Genomic DNA, 24,312 nt, shown 5'->3' on the forward strand with positions numbered 1-24,312 from the left:
ACCAAAAGTTAAAGGACAATAATGAGGGCATTGTCCAAATGCCTCTTGAGCACTGGCAGGCATGGGGCATCAATTACATCACTAGGAAGCCTGTTCTAGTGTTTGCCCACTCTCATGGTTAAGAAATTCTTCCTAACATCCAGCTATTCCATCAGCACTATACCTCTTAAGTGATGCACAGAGTGACACCACATTGCTCTGTGTGTGCATTTCCATACTAACTGATAATTCACCTGAGAATTGCTGAAGCTTTGTTTTATCCAAAAGGATGAGATGCAAGAGGGCTTATATGTGGTCTATAATGATAAAGCAGATCATAATCCTCCAAAGGAGGAGGGGAAACAAAACCAAAATAACACTTCCTATCTTTTAAGTTACTAAAGTTTTGTCTGGCTTTGTACAGGTAATTGCAATTGCCACTTGTTGCCTAGAAATTCTTAACATTAGCACCTGTTAATTATTATGCATATGAAAGTATCTAATACATTTTCTTTGCCATGTGTGCTGCTAAGGGTCTGCTGCAAACACACCATTATGCTGTCAAGAATCTCTGACTGCAGTGAGTGATGACAAAGTGATTTCAGCTTCTCTGAAACACACCTTTGGACCACTGGGTGATCACAGAATCACAAGGTTGGAAACGACCTGCAAGATCATCTAGTCCAACCACCCTCCCATTCCTACCAATGCCACAAGCTACTAAACCATCTCTCGTAGCTCCACATTCAGGCGCCTCTTGAACACTACCAGGGACGGCAACTCCACCACCTCCCTGGGCAGCCATTCCAGTGCCTGACCACCCTTTGAGAGAAAAAGTTTCTCCTAATATCCAACCTAAACCTCCTCTGGTATAACTTCTTGCCGTTTCCTTGGGTCCTACTATTTGCCTGGAAGAAGAGGCCAGACCCTTTTGCACCACAACCTCCCTTCAGGAAGTTGTAGAGTGCAATGAGGTCTCCCCTGATGATGGGGGTGGGGAAAGAGGTGATATAAGAGGTGATAAGAAAGAAAAAAAACAGAACAAAACATGGAATCATTCTTAGGGTTGCATTCAAAGACTTATTGCTGTGAAATTCTTAGCATGTTAATTTGTATTCAAAAGGTACCTGGAAACCCCTTGTGATTTTCCTGTTAGTGAAGAACGGAGTGTAAGCATCACATGGGTACCACTAACAAAGGCTCGGTGGGAAGAGGTTTTGTACCGCAGTGGCTAAGCATTAGTCATACTTGCAAATTCTTCCTTCCACACGTTAAAAGTCTGCAGAGACAAAGAGTCGTGCCCTCGACATTTCTGAAATCCATCAATCTCTGTTGGTACTGAATGGAGCCCTTGAAGTGGAAATGCTTTCTGCCCACACAAGTATCGCAGCATCGCATGGAGCGTCCCGCCAGCGGATGTGTTACAGCATGCTTTGCAAGGAACGTTCTCCCGAGGTAACGGACAAAATGTAGTGCTGGTATCCAATATTGCTTAAAGCTCACTTTCTACAGGAAAGCAAACTCCTCCTCCTTTCCCAAAACAAAAGCACCATTTAAAGTTACATTATTGCCAGGAACGAGGAGGACAGTGTACTTTCTTTTTATTGCCATTTAAGGGTAGCAACGCTTGTCTGGCAAAGCTTGTCTATTAACTTCCATTAATGAGTATGGACAATATATTTGCGCTGCTTTCCCATATTCCAGTGACATATATCTATTTCTTTTTCCCTATGGACAACATATACTATGAAGTATGGTAGGCTCTAATACTGTATGAGGCTGTGCAGGTCATGTACAATTAAGCTGTGGCCATTTCTCTTTTCCAGATGACATTTTTGCTCCTTGTTTCTTGCTTTCCCCTGAATTTTTGTGGCGACTGATTGTTGGTTTGTTTGGTTGCTTGTTGTTTTTTTCACCACTTGGAGGCAAGTCAAGCTACAGTGCATACATTTTCCTGTATAATTTTCACAGCTAGTTTGGAGCAGAAATAAGAAAGAGTTTATAAAAGGGTTTATAAAATGACTCTGGTAGACCTCTCCGGTGAGGAGAAGTGCCTAACAATGAATATTTAACAAGATTTTATTGAAGTTTGCCATCAGCTTTTTTCCTATGGTTACAGGCTGCATTAGCTCCAGCACACAGGTGGTTAGGCCCACCCTTACTGTTCAAAAGCTATGGTTGGACCCCTGGTATGCAGCAATGCCCTAGGATGGGCTTTTTTTTTTGTTTTGTTTTTTTGGTGCAAACAACATCTTCTAAATTTCAGGAAAAAAGCAGAGAAACAAACCTTCCCCCCAGGGCATTACCATGTTTTGGTGGCCAGAAGCCAGTACATTTTGGGGAGCAGCAGCAAACAGTTGTTTTTCAGACTCTTCCCAATGCAGCTTTGAGACTTGTTCCATTCCTGTAGTTATTATTAGAGCGATTCAGTCTCAGCTTCCAACGCTGACGCAAGCAAGGCTTTTTAGCCTGCTTTCCTAAGGAAACATTGCACATGTGATGACACTCCTATCAGTCTTTCCATCAATATACATGGAACCCACTGGCCAGCTTCAATCAAAGCAGCAAACCAACTGCTTTACAACCCCCAAGCTGCCACTGCATTCCAAACCATGCATGTCTGGGCAAAAGAAAATGAAAGAAAAAGCAGTACAGCCTGTATGAGATGCCAGAGAACCCACGGAGAGGGGTTGCTATGAAGAGGTGTTCCACTACAGGAAAGATTTGCAAGAGCTTCCATATCCTTGGACACTGACATGTCCAGCAGGAAGGCAGATGCCATTCATTCCATTATCAGCTTGTACAGAGCTATCATGAACTTATGCTTTCTTTCCAATTTCTCTCACATCTACAGGTGTCAGCCCTTGCTGTGTGGAGAAAACTGAGAGTGAATTTTGTGAATGTCAAGATTCTCTCAGAGGGCTTTTCTGGCACAGGCTGCAGTTGTTTTCTCTTGGCTGGAGGGAACAGCCAGATCCACCAGGACAGTGAAGAAAGCTTAGCTCACCATTTGAAAGCATGTCTTTGTTCAAAGAGGCATTTCTGCCACAAGCACACGTGCCTACAGGGAGTTTCCTTCAGGGTCTCAGCTGGAAAACAGGGCCATGGGGCAGACACAGAAGTACTGCAAACCCTCCGTCTGTTCCTCTGAATGGCTGCTTTAACAACAAGGTACAGTGACAGGCTGTGCTCACAGAGACTTCAGAAACAAGCCAGCAGTACCCTAGTTTTCTTACTAGATCTTATATTTTTAATTCAAAAGTTCACATCTATAAGAAGCACAGTAACACATCTCCTCTAACAGCAGCAGCCCAGAGGCAGTGTTCAGCAGAAGACATGTAGGAAGGGCAAGCTGAACCTGGACATGAGGAGCTTGCGAGGAGCAAACCCTCATGACAGGCCTCAGCATCAGCCATGTCAGCTCACACAAAGCCGTGTTCCTTCACTGGTGCAGGCCAAAGTGCTCACCGATGCCACAAGTTATTTCTAGCAATGAAGCCAACATTCTTCCAAGTGATTAATATTTTTCAGACATTAAAGTATATAAATATATCTATTCCTCTCCATTTTCTTCCTCTTTAGTGCTGCAATGCTACCCAAATCCAGAAGCAAGAGAAAAAAAGGGGCTCTGAGTGGTGTGCAAAGTTAGCACCATTGTCAACCAAAGAAACCTCCTTCAATTATTCAGTGTCTGCTGCTCTCGAATTTCTCATTCTTACAGCTTGAGCTAAGTGGTGCTGCACGCATTTGGCAGCAGTTCTTGTTAACTCAGAGGACAGCCAGAGTAAGGTACACATGTATTCATGGGATAATTAATGTTTAAAGATTAATTCCATGGTAAGATATTTCCATATACATTTCCAAACTGTCTGCCAAATTCATATTTGTCAAGAATAGGGAACTCAAACGGAAAAGGTAAATATAATCCTAAGAAGACATGAAGCAGAACTGCTTCTTTTTCCTACTTCATTAACAATGAGAAGAATAATCATTAAGCTCTGGCACACCAAATTATGTGCAAAACAGCAGGCGTTGAAAACCAGTGAGCACCTGAGCATGGACAACCAGCAACTAAAAAAAACAGATTTTCTGGCATCTGCCATCAATATTTTAAATCTGAACAAAGTGGATCTGAGTTCATGATAAAAACATGTTCAGGAAGCTAATGTGAGAGTTTGGTGCCTGTGCTGCAATGTTAAGAGATTGAAAGATTCAACCCAACCTCTCTGAAAGATAATATAACTAAAGAAAAGATAAACTAAAGAAAGATAATATAACTAAACTAGGGTAAGGAAATGACATGGACTCCAGGCAGACCTGCTGACACGCACCATACTCATTTTAGCATGTTTATCCTTTTGCAGAATGGCATCCTCTTCCAAATCCCTTTTAAAATTTGATAGTAGAGCAGATGCTTCACATTGCCAGCCAACATTCCTCATTCACCTGGTCTGCTCTGCTCATAGAGCCATCTGGAGTTGGAAGGCACTCATGAGGATCACTGAGTCCAACTCCTGGCTCCACACATCAGCCAAAATTCAAACCTTATGTCTGGGAGCAGTGTCCAAACTCACCATGAACTCCAGCACTCAGGGCTGTGCCCACAGCCCTGTGCAGCCCGTTCCATGCCCACCGCCCTGTGCTGCAGACCCTTTCCCTGACCCCCAGCTGCCTTCCCCTGACGCAGCTCCAAGCCGTTCCCTGTCGCTGTCACACAGAGCAGAGCTCAGCGCTGCCCCTCCGCTCCCTGTGAGGAGCTGCAGCCGCCATCAGGCCTCCCCTCAGCTCCTCTGCTCTGCACTGAGCCAACACAGGGACCTCAGCTGCTCCTCGCACATCTTGCCCTCTGGACTCTTTGCCATCTTTAAGAGAGACTAGACACTACAGTTGCCCAAACCAAAGAAATCCCCTTGCTTTTTCCAGTTTGTCAGGACTACGTTGCCTTTGCTGAGGCTCTGCAGTACCACAGGCAGCATTTCTTTCCAGCACAGTAGCCCAAGTACACCTGCTAGGAGAGCTTGATTCTTTGCACAGCAGCACCCACCACAGCCCATAAGATCCACCATGGAAGGTATGCAACATTCCTCTAGTAAAACTGTGATGAAATGGCAAATAACATGCTGCAGCAACTTCCAGCAAAGTCATATGTAAATCAGCTCAGTGATGTGCACAGCTTCTAACCGCTGAAGAGGAGGCAAGGCTCCAGATATCATCTCTGCTGTCTCACAAACCGCAGAATGGGTTATGTTCTGTTCAATCAAACCTTTCTGATTCATGCAGCTGATCAAAAAGTGACAGTGAGGGTGTTTCCTCCCACCCCACACCCTATCCCCTGTTAAAAGTGTGAAGAAGCACCTATCCATTTGGAAGGGACCCTTCCAAGCCATCCTCTCCCACAGAAGATCCATCAGGTGGAGAAGGGAAGGGTGTGCAGGGGATCAGATGCCACACTTACTGCAGAGCCTCCGCCGCCCGGTTCTGCGTCGCCAGATCCGTGTCCGCACCCACTGCAGGCAGGGGGCCAGCTCCATGGCCGCAGGCCCTACCCGTCCCCGGGGCCACCTGGGGTTCCTGTTTATCAGCCAGGCAGACCCACGGCAGCCCCGGCAAAAGCCCCAGGCGGACGGAAGGATGCGGCGGGAGGCCGCCAAGGCCCTGCTGTCCCGGTGTCGCCACGCCATATTTTATGCATGAAGGTGATGGGACGTAATTTCATTCCAGTTCTCTGCGCCCGATGTGTACGTGAGCTCCTGCGACGGACGCAGAGGACACAGAGCATCAGCCTGCGCCTCAGAGCCCTGAGGGGCCACGTGGTTCTCCCATAGTGGGGAAGGAGCTGGTTGCAGAAGCAGAGCCTTTTGGAACCACTTGGCTCAGGTCTATCCAAAACCCAGGGGTTGTCTACTGTGTTATACAGAAAGCATGCCCTGTGCTTGAGGCCTCACCGCTGCACATTGCTGGCAGCCTATGGGAGTGAGAATGCTACGTTATGTGTGCATGCCAATACTAGACTTATAGGAATGGTCAGCTTTTATGATTTATATTCTAGTTTCAGTTTTGACTTTACAGTAAGCTCCAGAGTGCTACCGTTAGCCCCATCACTGCTGTGCAAGGCTCTTGTCTTTACCATGACTGTATGGATCTGCTGAATCACAGCCTGAACCTCTGATTGATCACCTGAAGTGAGCAATGAGTCAGCCACGGGAGCACAGGTGAAGGCAATTCAGCTGTGCTGCCAGAAGGGATGGAGCCTGGCTGCACCTCTCCTAGACCCATTTAAGAGCTGACCACGGGGGGGGAAGGATCTCTTCTGGAGGTCTACTCCACTTGAGTTTCCTAAATGAGTCTGGGTTATGGGTAAGTGTTCCTGTCTTTTCTGTTTTCTGCTTTGGTGTAGTAACTACATAGCCAAGCTCTCTGCTATACTATAATATCTGTATGTTCACTGATTGTACCCATGACAAAGTAATTCTCCAGAATCACAGAATTGTAGGGACTGGAAGGGATGTCCAGAGATCATCTAGTTCAAACCCCCCCTGCTAAAGCAGGCTCCCTACAGTAGGTTGTATAGGTAGGTGTCCAGGCAGGAATGGAATGTTTCCAGAGAAGGAGACTCTGCTCCCTGTGCTTCAGTTTGTGGCTGTTCCCTCTTGTCCTATCACCACACACTGCTGAAAAGAGTCCAGCTTCATCCCTTTGCCTCCCGCACCTTTGATACTTATAGGCATTGATTCAATAGTTTCAGATTTGTGGGCCAATGACTTTACAACTTCCTGATCTACACAATTTGCTTCCATGAATATGTTTGTGCTTGTTCCATAAATCTTTCCTAGGTGACAGGAAAGAAGTTAGCATTCATGCTCACCAGCACATCTTTTATCAGATAACAGCAAAGCTAGGAAGTGGAGCTAGAGTTCATGAGCTGTGCTGCAGAGCCATAGGACCCCAAGAGCCTCTCTTTATCGAGGGTCCTGCTGTGAGACCAGTGAACAGTGGCCAGGAGGGCTGCAGTCCATGTCAAATGTGTAACTGGAGAGGTGGCTGCCTGAGTTTTGGATTTTGTCACTATGTGAATCTCATCATGGGGTCACTCAAAGGCCATGGATGTCTTTTTGGTTTGACATAATCAGGTAAATGTTGCACCCTTGTTGTAATGATAGACAATAGCCAGTCAATGCATTTGAGCTTAATTTTAAAGTTCATTGGATTCATCCTGGCTTAGACTAGTTGTGCTATTTTGAATCCCTATTGTGAGTTTAAAAATCTCAGTGATATTTACACTTGAAGTTTTCATTAAAGAAAATGTGTAGTTCATTCCCACTAGGAATTCACACAGGATTCAGAGTGACAACACTGAGCAGTCTGGAAATTAAAAGAAATAAATCCAAATCTCTGTCTAGGGGAGCTATAACATTCCACAGTCCTCCATTTAATGTTGTCAGATATCAGCAACATGATGTTATTCATTCAGAACTGATCAGAAATGAAAGTAATGTGTGATGTAGAAATAATTCTGGAACTGTGAAGAATTTGTTTTAAGTTTTGAGTTATTGTGCAGTAACTTCATTTGGAAACCAGGCAGAGTGAACAGCCATGTGTTGTGGTAGACAGCACTGCTGGAGACACAAGGAGCAGCTAATTGAGATTATTTTCTCCACCAACGTACTTCTAGTGTTTGAATAGGCACCAGCATCTATTTCTACTCCTATCAAGAACTCATCATATTATGCCTTGGCTCTGCTGAAATTGTTGTGGTACCAAACTCTAAGGGATCACTGGGTCACTACATCCACCCTCTAACTGTCTTAGACAATCCTAGAATATTTCCAACCTCTACACCATGTATCAGAATTAGGCTTCCTGCCTATCCTTTATTGAGGGGACTTTAGAAGGTGAAGAGTGAATTTTGATTAGAATGTAGCACAGCTGTGATCTCAGTTTTATTAGTTACTTCAGTGGCTCTGATGCACCTAATTTACAGCAATAAATGAGCTGTGACAGCAGGTAAGTGTGGGCTGGAAGTTGCAATTACTTCTGAAGTGAGAAGGGTGTGACAGCTCTGGAGCACTTGATGTTTAAATAGTGCTTATAATTGTCCTTTCATAATCATACAGGCTAAGAAATAAGAATAATATAAGAGACTATGTGGCATTACGTTTTGCTTGTTTAAGGAAAATACGTTACAATGACAAGTGTATTTGTGCTGATGATAGCTTGTTTTCTTGATGTTTGTCCTGCTTCTTTTTGTTCTTTTACTATTTTTTTTCCAATCAGAAACTCATCTAAACTTAAATTATTTGCAGTTATATTTTTTTTACCTTTGAGCAGCCAGAAGTCAGCATTTTTACCTTGTTTGGTTCAAATTCATCATTGTTTCTTCATAACATTTGGGTGCAATCCTTTGGAATCAAAGCACAGAAAGAAGATCAGAGAATTGAACTAAGAAAGTCATTTTCTTCCCTGCAATGCCTTCAGCTTTACTCCACCCCATTTTTTTAACCAAAGTTGAGGTCTCAAGGCAGGGCACCCAGTTCATGTCTTCCTGCATTGTATTTTAAAATCTTTGCAGAGAGAAAGATGTGCAATTATACAGCAGAAATAGGAGCCCCTGAATCTGTTCATACCTGTTGTGGTTCTCCTGTAACTCCAATCAGCAAGAAACGCTTTGGAGTACAAGGGGACAACAGCCTCGATTAAATGTAGTCACTTGATGTTGCTCATTGCAGACATCTCAGCACAATGTAGCTTTCTAGTGGCTGCAATTCCTCCAGGCAGATCTGCAAATAGCAACGGCCACAAATCATAGCCTCAAGCCCTGACAAATCTCTTCTGGCTTTTCCCCTAACTCTCTGTCAATGAGTAAACCCTGTTAATGAACCTTTTCCATCAGCAGATGGAGTCTGTTTTGTACCTAGATTTCCCCAGTTATCTTAAAATCTCTGAGATGCTGGGATTGCAATTCAAACAGTAATTTCTCAGGTCAGCAAACCACAAGTCTGCTAAAATGAGCATCGCGTGTCAGGTGTCTATTTTGATGTAGAGTGGAATTCGACCTTGTTTAGTGCTTGAAAGCAGTTCATAAGGTATAGTGATGTTAGTGCATGTCAGGAGAACCCTGTGCACTCAGGGATGCAGTAATGAGTGTTTCAAGTGAATTTCCACTTAAGCCATGCACCCTACGTACTTCAGTGAAATGATGTAGTTAGTCAGTTGAATCACAGGGTAATGTGCTTTATGAAGTACTGTATAAAATAACGGGGGAGGGAGAAGACTGCATTAAGAGCACAAATAAACCTGGTGGCTCAGTTCTTACACTGCAGCAATGTCCTGTGCTGTTCTTGTGCCACCTACTGACCAGTTCCTTGCAGCTTTCTATTCATCATTTCCCTAAAATGGAACAATTTTTCCATTTTTAAATCCAAATAATTTTTATGGATTTTGCCTAAGTAATTGAGATCTACTGAATGGGGTCAGTCTTTGTGTCATAGTAATAAGCTTTAGAGCTGAACCACCCTACTCCAGGTGGATGAAACATGGATCGGCACCTAGCCTAATGTTGTGAGCTTTGCTGCCAGCTGGTGAAATTGGCTAGAGAATGGTATATGGATGTAAGGAGCCTGAGACAAGGGGGAGGTCTAAAATGATTGTGTCATCAATAAAGAATTTATCTGGAAAAACAGCACTGGTTGGCCATAGAGGTTGCAACAGAATGAAGTTGCCCTTTTGGAGCTTCTCATAAGGAAAGTGATAGAGGTTCATTTGCCTTGAGGCTGTGGAGTCTGCGCCTTGGGGATGTCCGCACTGCCTGGCCATGGTCCTGGGCACCCTGCTCTGGATGGCCCTGCTGGAGCTAAGCTGGGACCTGATGGGCCCAGAGGGCTCTGCCTGCCTCAGGCATGCTGGAACTCTGTGAAAAGTGCATTTGGATACCTTTTGAACATGTGATCCTAAAAGATCACTTCAGTCTGCAGCCAAAGCAACCTTTGCCAGGCCAAGGCGAGATGCTGAGAAGTCATTTCCTCCAGCTGTGTTTGCTACCTCCTACTCATGATCTGCAGCTGCATGTGTCAGTGGAGCCATGATCTCCCCATGTACTCTTGAAAATATGTGCAAAACAAGCTTTCTTCATTGCTCAATGGTCTGCCTCTTGCAACCCTTTATTCAGCAGGAAAGTAAAAATAGGAAAATGGGATGACACACTTCTTCATTTTAAAGTGCAGTGAAAATTTCATTTACTCTTACAGAGAGATGACAAAGAATCAAAAGAGAACATGGATAAATTTTCTGTTTGTGGGCACCATATTTTCTTCTAAATAATTTAAAGTTCAGTATGTGCTCTTAATTAACATATTTCTTGTATTTCTCCTCTTAGTTTCTGGGCGTTCTAAAATTTGAACATGATTATCATGTTTACTAAATATTTTTATTAAAAAAATTTTGGAGGCTGGCAGCCATTTGGATCATCTTACCAACCAACAAACCTGTCACTTTGCTGTACTGGAAAAAACTTTAAGTAACTCATATCTTTTTTTTTTTTTGTTCTCAACAGTCCCTCAGGTACCCTCTAGATAGAACCTGTACAAAACATCAGTTTGCTTATTTCTAAGCCATCACTACCCACTGGTATACATAGAGCTGAGTCAGAAATGCTGCAGGAAAGTTTTCTCTGACAAAGAAGGGCTTTCAGAATATACTGCTGGGACAGAAAAACAGCAGAAGAGAGAACAGTCAGAGCCCTTGAAATATTTATCTTAACATTTTTCCATCAGATATTAAAAATACAGCTGCACCACTTGTAGCTCAACAAATAAATATTGTACTTAAGGCACAGATCTGTTTATTCTCTTATGTAGTGGAAATGCTGAGTCACAGCCTGAACCAGTGATTGAGCACCTGGTGGGAAGGCAGGGCCAACCCAGAGGAGCTAAGGTGTATGTGATGCAGCTGAGTGACTGGGAGGGTTGGAGCCAGGATCCACCCCTTCCCAGACCTTATTTAAGGGCTGGCAGTGGAAGCAAAGGCATCTCTGGCTGGAGACTGCTACCTATCTGAGGCTTTCTAAATGTAAGCAGCTTTTTTCCTTCATTTTTGCAGCTGCTAATTTGGGCTTGTTCTCATTTGTTACAGTCAGTGGCTTTGCCACCCTGCTATTATTGTGGTACTTTCCATCCTATCATAACATTATACCCTATATTTTCCTGAAGTTGCACTTCAGCATTCATAGATAAGTGCATGGTTCAGCAAAGCCAGTTCAGTGATGGTGAACTTTCAGCCTTCCTGGCCTTCCCCAGGTTAAATATCCTGTTAATTCCTTTCAGGTGGTTAAAGCCAGATTAAATGGAGTTGCCCTTGTGTAAGAAGGAGACCTAAAAATGGGAACTGCTGTGAAAATAGAGCTTACATGGAAGCTCCTTTAGAATCATTTTTCTCCTAGAGAAGAGGCATCCAAGCAAAGCACTGGAAAGGACACGTGGGTTTAAGTGAATTTACTCTTCAGAGAGCAGTGAAGTACAGCTACAGGCTTCTCTGGAGTGCCCCATTCCTGGAAGTGATGAAGGCCAGGTTGGATGGGGCCCTGGGTGGCTCAGCATGTGATAACGATAGCAGTGGGAGGATGATTGGACTAGGTGGTCTTGTAGGTCCTTACCAGTCTTGTGATTCTATGACTCTGTGAGCTGGTGGGGGGGCCCTGCCCATGGCACGGAGTGGGGCTGGGTGCCCTTTGAGGGCCCTTGCAATCCATTCCGTGTATTTTATCTGGTAAGAATACTTTATTATGGTGAGGTAGCTCTGCTGTAATTAGATAAGAAGTAGGTTACAATATAAATCAAAATAAGTGTATTTTTAAGTTATGTTACTTCTTGGACTTGCTGAGCTGCTTTTTATTTTAACCTCAAAGCTTACTTCCATTACTTACTTAAAATATTACTTCTGATAGTCCTCTTAATAACTTCTTCTATTAATTTCTTCTCACTTCTTCTAGCCCTACTGCCACTCATTATCTTTCTAATCTTTTTACTTCATATTTTTAAATTGTGTATAGGTGTGTTAACACCCACTGCTATTACTTTATCATTCTCTATATTTTTTTCTGAAATCAGTTTTGTAACTCTAGCACCAAATACAGCACTCCAAGAGCTTCACAAGGACTATAAAGCCTGGAACATTACTTCCTGTTGCACAGTTACACTTTTGCGAGCCACTTAGAATGTAGCCCCCTATCACAAAGGAAAATCATATCCTGTTTGTATTTCAGTCTTCATAACTGGTTTTCTGTGAGTAAATTTGGTTTTTTTTTGTTTGTTTGTTTGTTTTTAGGTTTCTAATTTAATATTTATAAGAAAGTGGGTTTTGTTATGCTTCAGTAACTATGGATTATAAATGTGGAAATTTATACCCATTTTGTATTACCTTGTATCAGAGGAAGCAGCAGCACTAATAATAAGATTTTAAAAGATGAGTTATAACTTACAGTAAGAGCTAGATGAAAGCAACTAAACTCTTGTAATAAATTGTTGAAAGGTATGGCTCACTTCTTGGAATGGATATAAATGAAGAATCCACAGTTACTGCTATTAATGACATATAGTCCTGCTGCAGTCATTTGGTTTTATGATTTTTGGCTTTATAAAGTTGATAAAGACCTTAATGGTATGATTCAAAAGAAAAGTGTAAAACTGCATTCTAAACTTCTGTGTTTTCAAACAGTGCACAAATGTGGTAGGAAATGGGCTTAAGTTGCTCTACAGACTCAGGTTAAAAATTCCTTTCATTGCTCAGATACTTTTACTCATTGACTGTCTTAGAAAAGCAAGCCTTAAGAAATGTTGCTAGGTGTTTTTTTTTTTCTCACCCTTTCCAAATCAAATGATTGATTTATTAAATCTTTCAGCCCACTCCAAGGACTTGCAGGTAGTCATACACTTGAATTCAGTGTGCTGCTGTGTAGATGTATTTGTTGTCATCCAGCAAATACAAAAAAAATCATCAAGTCTGCAAAGTTATCTTTCAGAAATGCTTTTCCTCAATCACATAGGCCATAAAGTGTCATTACTTTCTTATAAGATTCTGAGCTTGAAAGTAAAGATGAAGCTTGAAAGTTATTCCAAAAATAACTGTAATAGAAATGCAAAAGGAGGTATTCTGTTTCCACTGGAGCTGTGGCATTTATACCATGAGAGGCTGAGGTTGCAAAATGGAAAATAAACTGATTTAGCTTTGAGCTTCACTTCAAAGTGAATGCCCTGATAGTGGCTGCCTTAAAATGTTTCTGTTCTGAGGTTTGGTTTGACACCTTGCAAAGATTTCTGGGGTAACCACAATTCAGAGAATCATAGGAGAAGACAGGTTGAAAGGGACTTCTGGAGGTCATCTTGTTCACCCATGCTTGAAGTGCAGTGAGCTTCAAAATCTAAAAGGGCCACTCATAGCTCCCTCAGGTCGAGCTTTGAAAGGTAGCAAGTGTTACACTATGAAACCAGAGCCAAGTACCTAATATCCTATACTGACTCTTAAAAATAAAATACTCAGTGTTTTGTTTTGTTTTTAATTGTCTCCCACAGGTTTTCAGTCATGAAAAGTGAAAATTCACGGTTGAAATGCTGGGGCTCTTTCCCTTCAAGTCTCGTCATAGTTATAACTTCTGTGCACAATTTCATCAAGACACATTTCCTCAGCTCTGCCCCTCAGGAGGTGTTTTGTCCTCTCTCCTGGTTGTGCGCAGGGGAAGCACAACTGTTTGTTGGTGACATTTCTGGTGACATTTCTCCCATGGGCCCAGTAGCAGAGCTTCAGGTGCCCTCTGCTGCTGTTCATTCTGTCCTGGTGCAACCTCACCTGAGCAACACTTCCCTTTGGCTTCCTGGTAGGTAGCATAACCAAAACGGACAACGTGCTTGTACTGCATCAGAGCAGGTTCAAACCAGACATGAGGAAAAGATTCTTCACCAGAGGGTGCTCCCTGGAATAGGCTCCGCAGGGCAGTGGGTGTAGCCCCAGGTTGCTGGAGTTCAAGGAGCATTTGGACACTGTTCTCGGGCATAAGTTTTGAATTTTGGGTGGTCCTGTGCGAAGCTAGAAGCTGGACTCCAAGATTCTTTTGGGTCTCTTGCAACTCAAGATGTTCTGTAATTCTCTGGAAAATACATGGCTATACTAACTTGGTGCTGAATCAACCCAGCTGATGGCTTTAAAGAAATCCTCCATCAGCCAGAAAGACTGATTTGTTTGTTGTGATAGGTGCATCTGGAGAAAGAGCTGCTGTTACCTAGCAGAGAGAAAATAAAGAGAATAACTCGCAAACATGAAAGCAGAACTGTTACTGCTGCTAGACCAGAAATGTGGTTGGTGTATAGTACTGGGGCATGTGATATCCAGGGGAACAAATTCTCCCCGACTGGAGAGCTATGAAATAGGTTTGGATGAGCCCATTGGCTCTTAAGTTCATAATGGTTCTCACATGAGTGATCTTATATGTAGCCCATATAGTAACAGAGCTGGGAATACATACCTAACTTCAGTATGTTGCAGATCTTATGGTCTCTGCCCATTGTTACTATGGGCAGATGGCTGTTTGAATCGATAAAATGGTTTTCCATGTAGAAGAGAATGAAGGTTTCTCCAGGACGTTTCCAGCCATTAAAGAGATAATTACTGTACTTTGGGAGAATCTGTGAGCTTTGCACAAGCAAAAAGGATCAACCTGGGGTCAAATAATGATTTTGTTGTCAGCCTACTAGCCCTGCAAGCCTTTCAAGACCAGGAAGATCCTTTGCTTCTTTTTCTCTCTGCCTCCTGCTCCTGCAGGAAGCTTCTAGTCAAAATCTAAAGAAGGTAAACACATCCTTTCTGATCTCTCCATTTGAAATTCACTTTTCTCAGGCTGATATACAAATTGTTCTCATCTGACATCAGCCAGACTTGGTGGATAAGCAGGAATGTCTGCTTTTCCCCCTTCACTTTATTGTCTGTTCTTCTCAACCCACACTCCCACTTTTAATCTGTTTTGCCTAGCTGCCACTTCTTGTCTGCCACACAGTGAGGATGCGAGGCAGTGTCTAACTACCTTCTGAGCACTTTGTTGGTATGATCCCTAGCACATTGTGTTCCTAGGAGTCAGTGTAATTTAAATAATAAAAAAAATGAACCTCCGTGTAGGAGGAAACACTGAGTTCAGTAAGAGGTGTTTCAAGTCTGTTACATTTCAACTTGCTTAAAGTAAAAAGATTTCGGAGTCCTCTGGAGAAAAGTCTCCCTTTAAGATGACCATGGAGACGCCCTCTTTCTAAAGGATGGTCTCCCTGAAGCAGGAACTTCTTCGGTTGCTGGATGAATGAGTTTTTTTCTCCTTGTAGAAGAAAGGAAATGGAGTCATACACAATCATACAGAAACACAAAGAAAAGAGCACAAACCCATGCTTAGGCTGATACTTCAGTGGCTCTCTGAAGAATTAAGTAAATATTACTTAAAGAAAACTTTGTCCTATAGGGAATGGCTAGATGATTCAAAATAGGATAGGGCCATTTTTTTCTTTAACGCTTTCTGGCCACAAGGTGTCAATCCTCACACACAGTAAAGACTAAGGGCTGGTACGCTTTTCTCAAGCTGAACTGTAGCAACATTTATGGTTCTTCCAAAAACAGTGGCAGTTGGGGAAATAGGAAATGGAAAGGTAACAAATGTGAAGGATAAGCATAGACCTCACATGCAGAATCTTCTCCCTTCACCTTATAAGGACATCATGCGTGCCTTGTGTTAGATATGCAGCTGCTCTTACTTAGCTAATAAATAGGTTATATTAAATCTCAATTACCTCATTATATTTCTGCAATACTTCAGTTTATTAGAGATGTTAAAAAGCTGACTCTTAAAATATTTTTTTTTTAACAAGCATGGGGAAAAGGTCACCAAGAAAAGAGAGGACTTTAAAGATGTATCCAGGAACTCTTAATGCTTCTGAGTAATGAGTCATGGAACTGTGAGGAAAAAAAGTAAAGGGAAAGCAAGACCTACAAAAACTTGGTGCCGTTTAAACGTCAGGCAGATTTTCAACAGGGCTTCGTTAATGAAATACCATTTTCCCAACTGATGCTGTGTAAACGGCATTTTGTCTTCAGAAATCCTGATGGAGTACTGATAGTCCAGCTGAGGTATATCAGAAATACTTTTCCCTCCTGCCACAGCTAATGAACAATGAATTCCCTCTAGGTTCATGCAGGGAACATCATTTCCTCTGCGTCCAAGTGCTCACCCTGGGTACTGGTGTGGGAGGATAGCACTGAATGGCCCAAAGGGAAAACTCACATTGCACAACATGTGTAATTTAGTGGTGTTTTGAACTGCCTGTTTCAGTTCTGCTGTATATTTTTGCACAGTGAGCAAGTGTGTGTTGACTGTTAGTGCTGAGTGAATATGCATGAGTTTACTCTCTACTATGTCATGTTCCTTTCTGAGGAATAGGAAGGCATTTTTTTCTCTTTAAGGATTCTTTCCTAGGTTGGGAAAAAAAGAAAGCTTTCTCTGTCCAATCCACAGCAAGACAGTTTCCTTGTGAACCCGTACTCCAGATAGAGATAGTGATAGAGGAAGAGGAAATGACTTAAAATTAAAAGAGGGGGGATTTAGGTGAAATGTTGGGAAGAAATTCTTTACTCACAGGAAGGTGAAGTGCTGGCACAACTGCCCAGAGAAGTTGCAGCTGCCTCATTCCTGCAGGGGTGCAAAGTCAGATTGGATGGGGTCCTGGGCAGCTGAGCTGGGGGCTGGCAGCCCTGCCTGTGGCAGGAACTAGATTTTCTTTGAGATCCGTTCCAACCTAAGCTATTCTATGAAAACGGAAAGACTGAAAACAGCATCTTTTCATAGAATCACAGAATGGCTCGGGTTGGAACACACCTTAAAGGCCATTCAATTCCAACTCCCCCGTCATAGGCACAGACATCTACTCCTAGATGAAGTTGATTGGGTATGCCTTGATAAGAGGTTTGAGATATTAAGGGCGCTTTGTACCATGACCATATTTATAGAAGGCAAACACATGATTTTTATAAAAGCATAAGTGGTGCCATATGTTAAGATTACTCACTTAGGTAGCTGTCTCCTGGCATTAATCACATAGTCCTTAGTGATTCCTATGCTTGTTGGCACTGCTCTTCAGCATGTGAGGCCATCAGATCTGCCAGCTTCGATGCAATACATTCCCTTGTGAGACAGTACTAGAGCTATCAAGGTCAGCAGGCTGCTGCTGAGAGCACCAGCTGATGGCCATGCAGCTCTGCAGGCACAGCCAGGATGCGGAGCTTGCTTACCTGGCCCTCTATTGCCAGTGGTGATGCATGTGATGGAAGAAATCCAGCTCAACTGTTGGGAACTTGGCTGAGATGACAGCTTGAGAAAACCCTTTCTCCTTCAAATGCAGCCTGTTTCATTTGGAATTCATCACTGTATAGCAAAGACTACAAATGCTGTGAAGTGGCTCTGGGAGAGCAGAGCTGCATTTCAGCAAAGGAAGCAGCAAAATTTAGATGACTCTTCTGACAGAATGAGGAGAAAAAAAAAAGATAATGCCCTTGGTAAAGAAAGACTGTTCCTAAACTGGATTCAAATGTTACGGTGAACACAAAAGACTTCACCACGCAACTTTCACACCCTGCCATTTCTCTATACCCCTATCTGACCACAGCATCTGTACTTGGAGAGTTGAGGCTCTCCTGCTGCCTTGTGGCTCAGCAGCACTGGCTCATATTGAATGCATTGCGTGAAACAATCTGGCATGTGCTGCATTAAATGCTCTGGCATATGTTGCACCTCCAAGGCTAACCCATGCGCTTTGTGTGTAGCTCCTGGGCTGTTTCTCCTTCTGTGTGTAGCAAGAACGTCTGTCACATTTTCCCTAATGCAGAGGTGAAGGTTTTGTGGCTGAACATCCTTGTTTTGGAAATACTGCATCACAGGGGCCTAATTCCTTTGCTGAGAAAGGAAATGAGTCGGCTGGGTGTGTGCAACTGGGAAGAGTGAGGAGGAGTGAAGCCTTTGTGTCTGCAGCATTTTTTTCCCTCTTTTTGTTGAATCTGGGCTAAGTAAATAAATCGGGCCAGGAGAGACATGGGACAAAATCTAAAGAACATTTTTATGCACAGGTAAAGCATAAATAAGCTCTGCCAAAGGCCTAATTGTATCTGTGTTCACACCGAGATGCTGACAACATGCATTTTGCTGCTTATTAAAGAACATTAATTTCAGATGCCATCTGATGCTAAACTGAAAATAGCTACAGCTACTCCCAGAGCAGCAGCAATAAAATAAAGGCTTGTGGAGCTGCTAGCATACTGTGGAGCACCGCCCTCAGATTGGGCTGCAAAGCAGCAAACCCAATTTGTGCCAAGCTGCTGCAGCTCTCCCAGGAGAAGGGGACGCCCATAGAACTCCCTTAGGTCAGGAGGAAGCCATTTGGGCAGCTGCTCTGTTTACAGCTGGGATAGAAGAACGATAGATCTCCCCAATATTTTAAAAATATTGTTGCTTTTTTTCCTGCTGTCCAATCTGTCTGCAATAAGAAGCCCTTTCTTTCCCCAAGCAAACAGGTTTCTCTTCTCCAAATCCTACCCTTCAGGCATCCTGCTATCAGTGCTGCAGAGCCCAGCAGCCCTGCTGTTGGTTTCTCTGCCAGGGCACCAACTGTGCTGAGCTGGATGCTGAATTAGCCCCTCAACTTTTATTTTCAGCCAAAACCACAGTTTGCTACCTCTGCTTCCTTCCAGCCCTACATACAAATATGTCAGTATGTAGATTGTATTGCAGACTTACTTTGGGCTATTTTTAACAAGGTTATTTCCAGCTGTCATTCTCCAGATTTTGTTTTTGAGTTATTGCAAGCCTTACTCTTTTTATTTAAATGTGTTGTAGTTGAAGGAATGGTAGGAAAAATCCGGGCCCATCTGTCTGCTTACAGCACACAGAGCAGCAGGGCCTCTTCTCCCAGGCAACAAACAGGACCCAAGGTTGTATCAGAGGAGGTTTAGGAATGGCGGATGTGGCACATGGTTAGAGGGCAATATTGGTGGTAGGTGGACAGTTGCTCTTTTCCAACCCTTATGATTCTATTTTGTTTATAAGCTTGTTTATAAGCAGACATAAAGAAATTAACTGGGCATGGGTAGTAGACCATGTAGTAGACCACGATTCTCTCTAGCAATTGCTCTCTGCTGCCTGACCCATTCAGCACTTTACAGCAAACCTGCTTTCTGGCTGCATGTTAACCGAGGTAACAGCCAAGGTATTTGACATCAGGGAGCAATGGAATCTTTCAAAGTGCAAAATTTAATGGGTTGTTACCAAACAAAAATTGGCTTTGACCTCTTTCTGGAGAATGTGGAGCTAATGCTTTCTATCAGCAGAGAGCTGTTAACGCATTGAAAAGATGACGCTGATTTCTTGATGGTGCTGCAAATGAATTAGAATGAGGGAAGGAAAATTGTCATCTTGCACTGAGCACCTCATAATTTTGCTATCAGTTGAAGAGCTAAGATTACTGCCAGCAGCAGATAATATGCAGTGAAAGGAACCAAAAGAATCAAGTTGGGAAAAAAAAAAAAAAAGAGCATTTGTGCAGTGAGGCAGCAAAGGAAGGAAGAAAGGGTAATAAAAACCTGATCTAATCAGTAAATTAACCACTCATAGGTGGACTGAAAGCTGCTAAACTCCACTGGACCCTTTCTGGAGAACTGAAGATGAAAAGAAATCCAAAGTCATCCTCAATACCACTTTTTTTACTGCACAAAATCATAATAAACTGATATATTTGTGCTTCGAGAAATTGTTCTCGAGGAAATGACAGCCCAGGCTGGTAGCTGGGGAAAACGCTTCCAAAAATCTCTAATCAAATTCCTGAGTAGACTTTGAGTCTGCTGTGGAAATAACCATTTTCTAATTGTTTTCAGAGATCATTTGAGCACTTGGACTTGATTAGAACTGTCACTTGTGTGCTAAAAGCAAACTTCAGGCTGATTGTGAAATACATGGTTCTTGCTGTGCTGGTATGTTACACAAAACATCCAGGGGGAGAAAAGAAATGATAGTTTGACCTGTGTCACTGGTGCAGAGTGAATTGTTAATGTTACAGTCAGCTGTACAGTTCTGTATTTGCCACCTCTGTGTCCTGGCCTAAATAAACCAATCCTGCAGGCTTTCCTTCTCCAAACTTGTCGTATTTGTGGCTTATCTCAGGAATTTTACAAGTGTTTTCATTCTTCTGTTCTCAAAGTGCTCCTTTGGCACTTCTGCCTTAATGCTGTTGCCTCTGCAGCAAAACATTCAGTGTTTTCATTGGCCTGCAGCAGTCCTGAGCAACCACCCTCATGTAGGGGACAAAACACATAGCAAGCCATGCTAACCCTACAGACCTGAAACAAACCATACCAGGAGCCATACACAGGCCCTGAAAAGCAAATGTCTGCACTAAAAAGCTGTTCCCCAGTGTCACTGCCACGTGCCACCTTGCAAACAGTTCTCTATCACTGTGCACGGTTGAAGATTGCTCCTCTGAGTGCACCTAGAAAATGCTTTGATCACCCTTATGAAGGCTGCAGGGACTCATCAGCATAAGTGCAGCCCCTCCATGCTCCTCAACCTTGTTACCCAGGGACAGCACCAGGACATTCAGTTTACCGACAGAAATGCAGACTTTCTCTTCTCATAGATGTACTTCCACTGATGTGGTAATTTTTACTTGAATCTTGCCTTATTGGCTTCAGGAATTGAGAACAAGATCCTACTAGAGGACCCTTGCCATTTCTGTAGTGTCCAGACTTGTCCTAGACATTTTATAGAACAAAACAAGGAAAATCAGTCATCTCATCATCTGGACAACTTACAATTATTTTAGAAACATATAGAGGAATAAGCAAATAGCAAGAACACCCTAGCTGTGCTTCCCTAATATAAAACAGTGATAGGAATTTACTGGCAAACTGGGATAGCAATAGCTGGGTCTGATCAAAACAGGATGCTGATTAACACTGTGGAGCTGAGATCACTTTGAGGTACTTTTCACTGATGTAAATGCAAGTGTTCCTCTCTGCAGATTTGTCTCCACATAGAGCCGTTTACTCAGTCTTACTGTAAAAGTGTCATTCAACACATTAACTCCAAGCCCCATGTCTAATTCCTAAAGATGGCCAATATTTGGGTGCCTCTACCACCACTGAACCAGATGCTGTAAGTGGTCCTGATTTGCTAAAGTGGGGCAAAGATTGTTCTTGCCATTCCTTATGCCCCTTCAGAGTGCAGCGGGGAAACTCAACAACCAGCTGGCCTCACTTCACACCTCAGTTAGCTGTTGTGCCCTTCAACAAATGACAGGAGAAGCTCACCATATCAGTAGAAGTTCATCACATTTTGCAAGACTGAGTGGAGGAAAGGGAATTTCCTGAAACAGATCTGAACGAAGCCTAACAGCACTCCAGTCTGTGAAAAAGACCAACACTTTGTTGATCACTTTTCAGCCAGAGTTCTGTAGATGGGTTACTGGCATAAATGGCAAAACGTTCTCAGAGTGTGCTCTGTAGGCTCCTCCACAAAGTAGAAATACCATACAAGACGTTACTTTCACAACCCGTGTCAGAGTTCAGAGAACTTCTGTTTGAAAGGAAACTCTTTGAAACTCTTGCAGTCATGCATTCTAGCCATATCCCAGTCTTTCCCTAAATGTAGCTGAAACACAAAAGGTTGTTAGCTCAGTACAGCTAGAAAGCTTTTTGGTACTTAAAATTTAACGTTTTCTGCTCCCAGGGCAATACAGTCCATGGTGACCATTAATCCACACTTCTCAACCTCTCTTTTCCTCTCCCCAGGTCTTGTTGTGAGATGGAAGGTTATTTGTCTACCCAGATAGACTTAGTGTACTTTCTTTAAGGCTCTTGCTGACAGCTTGCATGGTCAATGACCTCTCCAGAACACACTGCTTAGAGCTGAAGAACACATTTTTTTGCAGCAGAGGTTTTTAGGTTGAATGAAGGATATTGGTAATGATAGAAAAGCTGTTAGTAGTTTCCGTGGGGGAAGGAGTAAGAATAGTAAAGGCAGAGAGTGAAGCTCAAACTTTTAAAAGGGAGAGAAGGAATCATGTTCAGTTTGAAATTTAGGTCAGAACTGCTCCAGATTTATTTTTGTACAAGTTCATTTTCATCCACTTCCCCGGCCAGGAAGAAAAACTGCCTTCTCTTTCAGTTATTTTGGGCAACACAAATAATGTGTACAGAGCATGTTTCACCACCTCGATTCCAGGGGACAGTTAATCTCGCAGGGTTGATGGAAACCCAATCAAGGCATTCTGTTTGATTAAGTCGGAGTCAACAGCAAGAAAAAGGGACTTGCTGAGACGTGGAGAGTAATGAAAGTCTGTACAGGGGAGAAATGGGATTTCACAAAAATGGGGCACTTTGCCTTAGTGACAGATGAGACAGACTGAAGATCTGCAACACTCGCAGACCTGTTTTAAATGATTTTAAATGTTATATTTCCATTCAGTATCTTGCTAAGCATATCCCACATGTCACTAGTAATAACCGGTACAGAACAGCTAGGATCCCAAATTAAGCGCTGTGTTTAAGAGTCATTTGCTTTTGCTCTCCACTTCCACATCTGAAGTCATAGAAATTGTAACAGTTTCTAACTAAATGTGATGGGATATTCAAAGGATTATGCTTTCAAGTGAGAGCTAAGTAGCAGAAGCAGATGAGCTCTTAAGAAACAATGATCCTGGTTTTATGCAAATATGCCTGCTAAAAGCAAACGAGGGAAGAGGAATATGGAAATAGATGATAATAATAATACAGTGGAGTAACCAGAATTATTCTGAATAGATTTCTTCTATTAAGATTTTCATGAAGCATCAGCTGCTCTTTGTAATTCTTTTCTTAACATTACCATCAAAGTATGCCTTATCAAAATATGCATCTTTGCTGCTGCATTTATAGTCATTCCATTTAAAATTGAGACAAAATGTTATTTTGTACAGGGTACTGAAATAATTGTAAGAGCATACAGCAGCCCAGAGTAAAGGGTTTGAAAAGATTCAGTCACAGATAACAAGAGGATACTCACAAGTGTGTCATTTCCTTTGCTGAGCTCATGATAGATGAAGGATGTGCATTTTTTTCCCTATCAAGTTTGTCACAACTGGTGAAATGAAAAGCAAGTATCCAATCACTCAGCAATCTATGACACATTTATTGTTTTACAATTAGCTAGCTAGTTGTTTTCTGCTTTTTATTTATTTATTTATTTATTTACAGGTTTCTGGACAGACACGATCAAGGTCTGGGCACAGGATTTCACATTTAATATCACCACTAAACACAGGCAATGAATTTAAAGATAAATATTGGGGGAAAATTAAAATGAATTATCTGGAGTAATCTGAAAGTGCTACATAGCATTTTTAACCTGAGTGGAAGTTGAAATGGCATGGATGGATAGAATTTCTGAGCTCAGGCATAATTGGAAGTATGTGACTTCACTGCACTGCACGTACTGCTACAGGTTAGCTGGCCCTTGGTCTTTAAAATGCCCATAATAATTCCAGTGATTGAAAACCAACACTTCCTTAAGCCTGACTAGCTAGTGCAGTGGCACGTGAGAGAGTATGGCCCAAATCTGTCTGCAGTTAATCAGTGCAGTAAGTAATATCCATGAAGTTGCAAAGGCATAGCTGGGAGAAGAATCCACTCCTTTCAATTTATTCTTATGAATAAAGCCTTGCAACTAGCAAGGCAGGATCATCTGTATCTATAGTTGTTTTCTGTCCTGTCTTTCATTGAGACATTTTAGGCTTTTGCTGCACACTGCACGGCAGCTTTGCAAATCAGATTTGATCATTTGATTTCTCCTACCATGATGCTGCTCTGCAACAGGATGACTCCATGGTGTGACTTGAATGTCAGTCTGACACCTGCTGTCAGCAACAGAAATCTTTCCACCGGCTTCAGCAGGAGTAGGAACGTGCTGTAGATCACATCATCATATTGATTATATCGTGCTATTGCTCCTATGGAAAAGGACAAAGATTCTTCAGTGTTAAAGCCACAGTCTGAGTGGCAGAAAGGTTAGCACGGAGGACATTCACCTGGTGAGACTACACCTTCTGGCAGTATGTGTGGCTGGCACCAGCTCACATTGACACCTGCCAGATCTGCAGGAGAACGCAGGATTTAGGCTGAGGAGGATGTAGGCAACAGAAAGGCTGAAAAACAGGAGTGTGGAATAGTGTATGGCTATACAGGTTGGGAGGTACAATTGTAATACAGAGACCTGGGAAAGGTACAGTCAGAAGTTCT

The 24,312-nt window shown here is 42.6% G+C and overlaps 1 protein-coding gene across 1 annotated transcript in view; it reads right to left on the bottom strand.

Annotated features, from left to right (window-relative positions):
- The window catches only part of RIPOR2 (RHO family interacting cell polarization regulator 2), a gene marked incomplete at both ends in the record, with an annotated part of 89,472 nt that extends 83,962 nt beyond the window's left edge, over positions 1-5,510 (bottom strand). Inside the window, one exon of the mRNA XM_079533166.1 lies at positions 5,435-5,510. Coding sequence (XP_079389292.1) covers positions 5,435-5,510 — 76 coding nt within the window. The remainder of the gene's footprint in view (positions 1-5,434) is intronic.
- Between the last annotated feature and the right edge of the window lie 18,802 nt (positions 5,511-24,312).

The sequence above is a fragment of the Tetrao urogallus genome, assembly GCF_951394365.1.
Source record: "Tetrao urogallus genome assembly, chromosome: 3".
NCBI classification, from domain to species: Eukaryota; Metazoa; Chordata; class Aves; order Galliformes; family Phasianidae; genus Tetrao; species Tetrao urogallus.